The sequence below is a fragment of the Equus asinus genome, chromosome 10 (assembly GCF_041296235.1).
Source record: "Equus asinus isolate D_3611 breed Donkey chromosome 10, EquAss-T2T_v2, whole genome shotgun sequence".
Lineage (NCBI taxonomy): Eukaryota > Metazoa > Chordata > Mammalia > Perissodactyla > Equidae > Equus > Equus asinus.
The window spans coordinates 56,113,092-56,124,194 of record NC_091799.1 but is presented as its reverse complement, the minus strand read 5'-3'; the positions used below and the strand labels follow the sequence as shown (position 1 = coordinate 56,124,194).

Genomic DNA, 11,103 nt, shown 5'->3' with positions numbered 1-11,103 from the left:
AAAAAAATAAAATCTTTCAAAAAAAAAATCAGTGTTATAAAAGACAAAGAAAAACTGTAGAAACTGTTTCAGATTAAAGGAAACTAAATGCAATACCTGATCCTAGAATAGATCCTGTACTGGAGGAGGGAAAAAGTGATAAAGGACATTATTATGTCAACTGACAAAACTGGAATATAAACTAGGTTGAATAAAATACTGTCATAAACTAAATTTATGAAGTTGATAACTTTATTGTGGTTATGTAAGAGAATATTCCTTTTGCTTAGGAAATACATACTGAAGAAGTGAGGGATAAAGGGCCATGATATATATAACTTACCCTCCAAGTTTCAGAAAAAAATTTTATATAGTTATACATAGATCTATATATAGAAAGAGAGATTAAGTAAATAACAAAGCAAATGAGCTAAGCGTAGGAATAGCTGAATCTGGGTAAAGGTTATACATGTGTTCCTTGCAATATTTTTGTTTCCACCTTTTCTAAGTTCGAAATTATTTTCAAACAAGAAGATTGGCTTTGGGAAACAATTTGAAAGTAATCTGGCAGGTTAAGAAGCTGACAATATTCTTGAGACAATTAGTGTTGTGGAAACATCACAGATCCAATAAAAGAAGAAAAAACCCGGGGCTGGCCTCGTGGCCGAGTGGTTAAGTTCATGCGCTCTGCTGCAGCAGCCCCAGGTTTCAGCGGTTCGGATCCTGGGCGCGGGCATGGCACCACTCATCAGGTCATGCTGAGGAGGCAGCCCACATGCCACAACTAAAAATGCACAACTATGTACCGGGGGGCTTGGGGGAGAAAAAGGAAAAATAAAATCTTAAAAAAAAAAAAAGAAGAAGAAAAAACCCTACGTTTAGTCCCTGTGTTACTAATTTATGATTTGGGGAAAGCCACCCAAAGCCTCTCTGAGCTTCAGTTCCTCCACCCTAGAGTGCTGGAATGATCAAACCAAAGAGGGTAGTATATAAAAGCCTCTCCTCTGTAGAAAAGGAAAGTGTGTAACAATACGTAGGACTAGAGCCCTACAGCTTCTCATTTTCTCAAACTGCCACTGCTCCACTGTCACTCTTCCGAGATACAAGGCCGTGCGCTTGGCTACCTCCGGGGCGCACGAAATTGCCTCTCCAGGTGGGCGACACACCTATAGCCTCTCCAGGCAGCAGCGGCAGCCGCCCGGAAGCGCAGGCGCGGAACCAGACCACGTGAGGGCCTGGCGGGCTCCCTGGGACCTCAGCCTCGCTCTGGCTCCGCCCCCCTCGAACTACATCGCGGGATCTCCATGGAAACGCATTCTCGCAGGAACCGGCAGCCGCCAATGGGGAGGGAGCGAGTGCCACGAACAGCCCAATAAGGAGGGAGCGGCGCGGGGTTTAAACCTGGGCCAGCCCGGCTCCTCCCGGCGTGTTGCGGAGGAACGGCTGTTGGTCGGCGGTGGGTGCAGGTCCGGGCTCGTCGGGGGCTCCCTTGCTCTGCTTCTCCCCACTGAGCTGCTGCCTGGTGAAGAGGAGGCCATGGCGCTCCGGGTCACCAGGGTGAGCTGCTGCGGACGGTGAACAAACGCGGCCTTACTCGCCCGCTGTGTGTCTTCTCGCCTTCCGGAGGCCCTCCCCACCCTCGGCGGGAGCGGACCCGAGCAGCGATTTGGGGGGGAAGGTGGGCGGGGGGGGGGGGGTCGGTGGGCCCCTGGCATGTCGGGGGAGTTTGGGGGTCGGACGGACGGGGAAAGGTGAGGAAGAGAACTGGACGGGCCTTGGATACATGTTGAGGGGGCGAGTGGAGGGTTGATGGAGAGCCAGGGTCCCTGCGGGGGCTCCCACCGACTACTTGACCCTCTTTCCGCAGAGAAGTTGCCTGCAATTGAAGGCTTTTCGGTTTCCTTTCAAGTGTAAATTAGTAGTATTTTAGGGCGGGCGGGGACTAAACCTCGATGGGCGCAAGAGATTCTGGGAGGAAGCCGCCTTTCACAGCCATGGCGTAGACCCAGTGGGTTTCCTTTGGACCCATTTACAGCCGCCTTTCCTCCTGAGAGCCTCTCCCTCGTTCCCCCTTAATTAACCCTTGACTTACTCTAACCTGGCTGGGCCAGCTCTCAAAGTGGTCTTGCTCCTTTCAGAACACGAAAATTAATACTGAAAATAAGGCGAAGGTCAGTATGACAGGCGCCAAACGCGTGCCTGTGGCCACTGCTGCAGCCTCCAAGCCCGGGCTGAGGCCAAGAACAGCTCTTGGAGACATCGGTAACAAAGTCAGTGAACAGCCACAGGCCAAGCTGCCTCTGAAAAAGGTACCGATCTTCCCGATGCAGCTTCTTTCCTGTAAGAGGCCACCTTCTGTGACTCTTAGAGAAACATTCCATTTTCTCCGTTTCATCCACAGGAAGCAAAAACTTTAACTGCTGGAAAAGTTATTGCTAAAAAACTACCAAAACCTCTGGAAAAGGCGCCCGTGCTGGAGCCAGAGCCACAACCAGAACCTGAGCCTGTTAAAGAAGAAAAACTGTCTCCTGAGCCTATTTTGGTAAACTTGTGCTATTTTAGAATCTGTTGATTGTGTCTTTCCCCTCGTTTTACTAATGAATGGGATATCATTTAGATAAATAGTAATAATAGTAACATTTATCCAGGGCTTAGCAGGAGGTAGTTTCTGCTAAGCACTTTACATGTATTAACATAATCTTATTACCTCTACTTATTTAGATAATAGATAATGGTTTAGAAAAGCATGTGTCTTTTCTAGAGTCACACATCTAATCAGTGGCACATATTGGATTCAAAACCTGGCTGTCTCACGGCAGAACTTGTGCTTTTAATCGTTTTATTCTACTGCTCCTCCTTTGTTACCAGTATTGAGTAGCAGCTGCCTGGACCAGAGATTTTGCTGTCTTTGGTACAAGCCATCTCTGACCAGAATTTGTTAACTGAAACACAAATTATTCTCTTGAATCTTTTCTTTTTAACTCCCTAATATGGCCACTGGATAATTAATAAGCCTGTAACATTGGAGTATATAAAGGTGTAAAGCAGAAAGAAAGTGTAGCTCTTCAGAGAGGAGGTAAGAAGATGAGTTAATGTGTAGCCTCAAAAACCAAGAACTTTTTATTAACTATCAGGTGTGTAAATGTATCTATTTCTGTGAAGGAAAATCAGACCATCTAAAAGAGGCTACTTTGCTCAAGTTGCAATGAACTACATTCTGAAGCTCTAATTTTAAAAACTTAGTTAAAACTTTTTGAGTCTAGGGACCGACCCCGTGGTTGAGTGGTTAAGTTTATGCACTCCGCTTGGGCGGCCCAGGGTTTCGCCAGTTTGGATCCTGGGCGCAGACATGGCACCGCTCATCAGGCCATGCTGAGGCGGTGTCCCACACAGCACAACCAGAGGCACTCACAACTAGAATATACAACTATGTACTGGGTGGCTTTAGGAAGAAGAAGAAAGAAAAAAAAAAAAATAGGAAGATTGGCAACAGTTGTTAGCTCAGGTGCCAATCATTAAAAAAACTTTTTGAGGCTATTGCTTTAGTATTGCCTTTTGGGACATAGCACATGAAACCTGTAGCATGCGCAGTCTTTAATTTCCCGTTCCAAACCAACTAAGGTTTCCTAGAAAATCCCATGCTGCTTCTTGCCTTTGCTTTCCCACCTTCTGTTTCTTTTAGCTAATGACATTTTCATCCTTCAAAACAGCTCAAGCATCAACTCCTAGAGCATTCCCTAACTTCCCCCAACCCCACCCTTGTTCTTAGAATCAATCTCCTTACTACATCATCTCTTCCCAATTCAAAGCCACTGGAGGACACCATAAAGCCAGTGCCTAGCACAGAGCTTGACTTGAAGAAAGTGTTCAATAAATGCTTGAAATAGTTAATGATAATGATGTCGGTTAATCCTTAGCAGTCAAGACAGAACTTCTGTTCTCCTAAGCAGTGAGAAGCAGTCCATATTTTGACAGAAAGACAAAAGACTGATGTCATTTATTTGGGTTAACTTCCCATGGCGCTAATGAACAGATTCATTGCTTATCGGTTTCCTTTGAAAGAAAGTCTAGGATATGAATTTGCTTCTCTGTTTTATCTGTTAGCGTTTAGATTTGCTCTCTTCAAATTGGTTTAGTCTAAGTTGGCATGTTTCATATTAATCACTTCCTAAAGAGAAATAGAATAAATTTGAAAAGAATATCCTTTTCCTTTAAGGAAATGAATTGTATGTCTGTTCGGCAGATGGTCTCTTGAGTCGGTACCAATAATCGGACCTTCATGCCCAGATTGGATGCTCCTCTTTGCTATTATTTCAAAAGGTCTCTCTGTTTGAAGGTTGATACTCCCTCTCCAAGCCCAATGGAAACATCTGGATGTGCCCCTGCAGAAGAATATCTGTGTCAGGCCTTCTCTGATGTAATTCTTGCAGTGAATGATGTGGATGCAGAAGATGGAGCTGATCCAAACCTTTGTAGTGAATATGTGAAAGACATCTATGCTTATCTGAGACAACTTGAGGTCAGTATTATTAGAGTCTTTGTTTTTTCTAAACTGCATCTAGCTTTATTAAAGATATTTCAGTTAACAGTTTATAATAGTTCAAGCAGGACATGAGCAGCATTTCTTTTGTTAATATTTATTGACTTAATGATAGTTTACAATCTTGTGTAATTTCAGTTGTACATTATTGTTTGTCAGTCGTGTTGTAGGTGCACCCCTTCACCCTTTGTGCCCACCCCTCACCCCCCCCCCTCCTTTTCCCTGGTAGCCACTAATCTGTTTTCTTTGTCTACATGTTTAAATTCCTCATATGAGTGGAGTCATACAGAGATTGTCCTTCTCTGTCTGGCTTATTTCACTTAACATAATTCCCTCAAGGTCCATCCATGTTGTTGCAAATAGGACGATTTTGTTCTTTTTTACAGCTGAGTAGTATTCCATTGTGTGTGTGTGTGTGTGTGTGTGTGTGTGTGTGTGTGTGTATATATATATATCATATCTTCTTTATCCAATCATCTGTTGATGGGCACTTAGGTTGCTTCCACGTCTTGGCTATTGTAAATAATGCTGCAATGAACATAGGGGTGCATGGGACTTTTGGAATTGTTGACTTCAAGCTCTTTGGATAGATAACCCAGTAGTGGGATGGTTGGGTCATATGGTATTTCTATTTTTAATTTTTTGAGACATCTCCATACTGTTTTCCATAGTGGCTGCACCAGTTTGCATTCTCACCAGCAGTGTATGAGGGTTCCTTTTTCTCCACAACCTTTCCGACATTTGTTACTTTTTGGTTATTTTTGTCATTCTAATGGGTATAAGGTGATATCTTAGTGTAGTTTTGATTTGCATTTCCCTGATGATCAGTGATGATGAACATCTTTTCATGTGCCTATTGGCCATCCATATATATGAGCATCATTTCTTAATAGTAGATTTCACTTTCAAAATCTCCTTCATAGAATTCCAAAAATAAAACGTTGCTAAATAAACAAGTGAAGTCTTTATTTTCTATTTTGAACGGGGAGAGTCCAAAGTGAGAGTGGACACTACCATGGTCTTTCTAATGGAAAGCCCACAGATTGAATGATATATTTATATTCCTCACATTTGGGAGCTGGCAAGTCCTAAACCCTCTGTTGAAGGAAGCTATCAGGCAGGAGGTGGTTGGTAATGGAGAAAATGCTGAAAAACTACAGCCACCCCCAACACAAGGCATTTTGGGCCAATGTGGCTGATGTGCATGTGATAGCAGGGAAATTGTTTTTTGTGTCCAAGAGGAATTTTCTTCCATTTCAGCCCACTTCTGAAACTTTCTATTAGTGGCATTTGCCTTTTCCCCCTAAAACAAGGAAGCATTCTGTTTGCCAACAACATGAGCTATACAGTTAACCAAATTTACCCAGTTGTTTGTTTATAATGCATTCACTTCTTTTGGCATCATTAACATCTTCAGTTTCTTGCCTGGTTCTTTTGGGCATCTCCATTTTCTATAGGATTGTCCTGCAAGAAGACTTCTTTGCCAGGACCTGCTTTGCGTTTCTTCTCTCTTTAAAGTTTTCGTTCTAACTTTGGAGGATTGGGTTTAACAGATGTATGTGCTGGTCCTTGATGGTTCCTTCTTCTCTATATATGATGTTTTGGGGGTTTAAACCCTGGAGCAGGAGAGTGTGGCACATATCTTCCAGCTGATCTGGGAGCTGCTTTTTTCTCTACTTAATAAAGCTCAGGTTCTGGTTTAGCCTTACGTGAAAAGATCTGAGATGATAGTATGACATCTTTATTTGGGAAGAGGTGGATACAGGGTATGGGCCAGTAGCACTGATGGTGAATTGAACATAATAAGATTTGCCAATGGGGAATACCTGTCACATTGTCCTATTTGATGTTTGCTTTCTTCTTCAGTGATAGAGCTGTTTGTAGTGACCATATGAATAAAGTTTAGAAGCATAAGAGATTCTAAATGTTCCAGAGCTATTCTGTAGTGACGGATATTTCTAGTCAAAAATGTCACATGGAATCTTCTTTATAAGGATAATCAGCATTCTTTCTTTTTTTTTGTTGTTGCAGGAAGAGCAATCAGTCAGACCAAAATACCTACTGGGTCGGGAAGTCACTGGAAACATGAGAGCCATCCTAATTGACTGGCTAGTGCAGGTTCAAATGAAATTCAGGTTACTGCAGGAGACCATGTACATGACTGTGTCCATTGTTGATCGCTTCATGCAGGTGAGTAATTCAGTAATGGAGGGTTCTCCCTTCCAGGGTCCTAGCATAGTCATAGGAAACAGACTTTTCAGCTAAAATCTATCTTGAGGGTATCATTAATGGAGATTTTGTTATGGAAGTATGTCTTTCCTACCTCTCATTCATAGCTCTTTGTCTTCTTTTTCAAATATATATTACTTATTCATCCAGTTGCAATTTTCCATTGCAGAATAATTGTGTGCCTAAGAAGATGCTGCAGCTGGTTGGTGTCACGGCCATGTTTATTGCAAGCAAATATGAAGAAATGTACCCTCCAGAAATTGGTGACTTCGCCTTTGTCACTGACAACACTTACACTAAGCACCAAATCAGACAGATGGAAATGAAGATTCTAAGAGCTTTAAATTTTGGCCTGGGTCGCCCTCTGCCCCTGCATTTCCTTCGGAGAGCATCTAAGATTGGAGAGGTACAGATTTCTTGAGAAACTTTTGATAATGGTGGTACATTAGGGAATACTGCTAACCAAGCAGATCTAATTCAATTGACATATTTTATACCTTTAAGTACACAAGGAAGTGGTTAGATGTTCTTTGTTTCCAATCAGGCTGTATATTATTATTGAGGCCTTCCATGAGCAATTGCATTTGAGAGTTTATAGACAAACATTTGTAACTATGGTTATGGGCATACTATACTGGTTATTGTCAAGGTGGAATTCTCTGACAGAAGCTCAGTGACCCGTGGGTTTTGTTCCAGGTTGATGTTGAGCAACATACTTTGGCCAAATACCTGATGGAACTAACTATGTTGGACTACGATATGGTGCACTTTCCTCCTTCTCAGATTGCAGCAGGAGCTTTTTGCTTAGCACTAAAAATTCTCGATAATGGTGAATGGGTAAGCTCTGTCCCACAGACCTGGGTTACCCTAAGCTTTTAAATTGTAAATAGTATTTGCCTGAAGACAGAACTGTTTTCATTAAGGGCAATTCAGATGATTCGTAAATATGGAATCTGTTGAGGGAATGATTAAAAATGATATCCTGTTTGCAATGTCTTCATAGAATGCTTCCATTTCATTACCTAATTTCATCTTTCTCTACCCCTTTGAGACTCAAAGGCGGAGCAGCTGCTACTCCTTACAGATGGAGAGGCTCAAATAGGTCAAATGATGTACTGGAAGTTCATTTATATTCATTGATTTCAACAAATATTTCTTCTCTGTGCCATGGGCTACCCTAGAAATAGAACTACGAATTAGAAAGTCAGCCTCAAGGAACTTGGAGTCTAGCTTTGGGGTGGACAAGTAGCAATTACAAAAGTGTAATTAGATTTGAGCACATTAATGTATAATAGCTTTAAGCACAGGATTCTAGAGAAACATGAAATAATACCTAGGGGGAAAAAGGAGTCTTAAGCTTATCTTAAATTTAATTATAATCAGTCAAACAGTATCTATCTCCCTACTTTACACTTGAATAACATCTGGAAATTTTATGAAAACCATTGTTGATGACCATTTTTTAACATTAACCTTTGCTGTCATAGACACCAACTCTCCAGCATTACCTGTCGTACACTGAAGAGTCTCTTCTTGTTGTTATGCAACACCTGGCTAAGAATATAGTCATGGTGAATCGTGGGCTAACAAAGCACATGGTAAGTCAATCAGCAGCCCGGTAGACTGTTGGGAAAAAAGTGAAAGTAATTAAGACTTCATGCCCACAAATGCATAGCTTATTTTTAAGGAGTTGATGTTTTAAGTTAATATCTGTACCATTGGATCTTAGGATGTTTTTCTTCATTAATTACTATGCTTTTCCCTTCCAGACTATCAAGAACAAGTATGCCGCCTCTAAGCATGCTAAGATCAGCACTCTAGCACAGCTGAATTCTGCGCTGGTTCAAGAGTTAGCCAAGGCTGTGGCGAAGGTGTAACGTGGGAGCTTGAGTTGGAGTACTATAGTATCTGCAAATAAAATTGGCACCATGTGCCATCTGTACATATTCTATGTTACATGTACTTATTTTAATAAAGTTTGTGGTCCTTTTTACTTGTTATACCTTAACTCATTTGAATGTGGCTCCTTCGCACTTTAGGGTAACTTAAAAGTTGTCTTAAAGGTATAGTGGGGAATACAAAAAAAGCTTTGTTTACCTGGGACCTAACTAATATCTATAATTGTTGCTTATATGGTTCTTAGTTATTATTGTATGTACCTGGCTTTTACCTTATTAATACGAATTACTGAAGTTGTGAAGGCATTTAAAACCTTTCCTTACCGCATTTAAGCCCAGACGTCTTAGAATCTGCTGCCTCATTCTAGTGGAGTAAAAGTCTACCACCTCATCCCTAGTCCCTGTTTTCTGTTTCTTCTGGTGGTTGCTTCCATAATTTTTTTTTTTTGAGGAAGATTAGTCCTGAGCTAATATGCGTGCCCATCTTCCTCTACTTTATATGTGCGACGGCTACCACAGCATGGCTTGCCAAGCAGTGCATAGGCCCACCCCTGGGATCCGCACCGGCAAACCCCAGGCCTCCAAAGTGGAGCACGTGAACGTAACTGCTGCGCCACCAGGCCAGCCCTATTTCCATAATTCTAAGCAAGCTAATTTTACCACTTTCTTAATTATCAACTTTAGCTAGTATCAACTTTTTCACTTGAAAAAATAAGAACTTTAATGTATATTCTAAACCTAGTTTAGTTTTTCTTTTGGTTTATTGGTTAAGAACATAAAACAGGATCCTCAAACACAAAAGTATCTAGAAAAGATTAGTCCCCTCCCCCTTACTCTCCTGCTGTCTCAAACCCGCCTATGGAAGGATATCAGCAGTTTGGGATGTATCCATCCATGCCATCTATAAACAGACATGCACATAAATTGTTATGGGGATTTTAAAAAATGGGATCATTCTGTACAGTACAATTCCTTTTAAAACGTATAGGCCTTACCTGTATTTAAGCATTACGTTCCATAGTATGGATATACTAAAATATATTCAACCATTCACCTGTTGATATTCAGATTGCTTTTTCTCTTTTCCCCTTCAGACAATGCCATTTAAATATCATTAAATACCATGCTTTTCTTTAGGTACACTGGGTTCTCCGAAGAGTATGTATGTTTTAAGTTCTGGTGCGTACTGCCGGATGACTCAATGTCAGCAGTGTACAAAAGTGCTGGTTTTCTCTGTATCCTTGCCAGAAGTCAAGGGAATCATTGGCTTCAATTTTTGTAAATTTGGCAAAAGGCATCCTACCTTGTTTGCTGTCTTAATCTATGCTTCTGATGGCTAGTGGAATAAATTTTTGTCTACTTATCAATAGGTAAGGCTTTCCCAGTTTGTCATTTGCCCTTAGACTATGGTGTTTTTTGCCATGCAGACATTTTAAGTTTTTATATTGTCAAACCTATTTTTTTCTGTATTTGGCTTTTGTATTTTCAGTCTTAAGGATAACTCCATCCCCAAGCCATAAACATCTGCTAAATTTTGAAATTTTTCCCATTTAGTGCTATAATCCTTTAGTAAACTTTTTCTATGTGGTGTGAGGGTAGGATTCTTATTTCCAGATGGATGCTCATTTGTGCCAGATATCATTCTTGTCCAATTGCATTGAAACAGTAATACCCATCTATTGCTTCCTGATCTGCTTGTTTTTTCCTGAGATAATAGTTTATGTTAAGTTTATCTGGTAAGATGAGGTGACCACTATCTTTCAAATATTCGGGAACAATTTTGAACACACATAAACTTTAAAGTTATGTCCAAGTGCTGGCACCGTAGCCGAGTGGTTAAGTTCGCACGCTCCACTTTGGCAGCCCAGGGTTTCGCTGGTTCGGATCCCAGGTGCGGACATGGCACCACTCATCAGGCCATGCTGAGGCAGCGTCCCACATGCCACAACTGGAAGGACCTACAACTGACAATATACAACTATGTACCAGGGGGCTTTGGGGAGAAAAAGGAAAAATAAAATCTTTAAAAAGAAAAAAGTTAGTCCAGTTAGTGATAAGCTCCTTTGAGATTTTGACTTTGCATTATATATGTGTGTGTCTGTATATATGTGTGTGTATATATATCTATATATATAGAGAGAGAGATATATATATATATATATATATAGTACATTGTCTACTAGTTCAAGATGGACTGACCTTATTGTCCCATCCAGAAACATTTTTCTCCAGGGCTTGCCGCATGCCCTTCAATACAAAGGTAGAATTTAATTATATAATTGCTGGACTTTTCTTGTCAAGTTTATTACCAGGTTTATGGTTTCTTGTCACTTGTGAATAGGATCTATTTCCTAATTGTATTTTTCTTATCCAGTTCACATCAGTTTTCTTACTTGATTTGTTTTTTTTGGAGTTTTCTAGGCCTTAAGTCCAAAAATGTTATTTTTTTCAATGTTC

At 41.0% G+C, this 11,103-nt stretch overlaps 1 protein-coding gene and 1 long non-coding RNA gene across 2 annotated transcripts in view; one reads left to right on the top strand and one right to left on the bottom strand.

The window, feature by feature from the left end:
* The first annotated feature begins 1,356 nt into the window (after positions 1–1,356).
* Positions 1,357–8,741, top strand: CCNB1 (cyclin B1). The gene is made up of 9 exons (XM_014855330.3): positions 1,357–1,536; positions 2,118–2,288; positions 2,381–2,521; positions 4,316–4,498; positions 6,551–6,709; positions 6,918–7,154; positions 7,445–7,585; positions 8,236–8,346; positions 8,518–8,741. Exons 1-9 carry the CDS (start codon positions 1,516–1,518, stop codon positions 8,623–8,625), a joined length of 1,272 nt encoding a protein of 423 aa, XP_014710816.1. The 5' UTR covers positions 1,357–1,515; the 3' UTR covers positions 8,626–8,741.
* The window catches only part of LOC123286658 (uncharacterized), a 32,467-nt gene continuing 29,619 nt past the window's right edge, over positions 8,256–11,103 (bottom strand). Inside the window, exon 3 of the long non-coding RNA XR_006529340.2 lies at positions 8,256–8,371. This is a non-coding gene — a long non-coding RNA (uncharacterized lncRNA). The remainder of the gene's footprint in view (positions 8,372–11,103) is intronic.

Coding starts and splice junctions, on each gene's coding strand:
- CCNB1 (XM_014855330.3), top strand. CDS start 1,516: ATGGCGCTCCGGGTCACCAGG. Junction 4,499..6,550: donor CTTATCTGAGACAACTTGAG/GTCAGTATTATT, acceptor TTGTTGTTGCAG/GAAGAGCAATCAGTCAGACC. Junction 8,347..8,517: donor GTGGGCTAACAAAGCACATG/GTAAGTCAATCA, acceptor TTTCCCTTCCAG/ACTATCAAGAACAAGTATGC.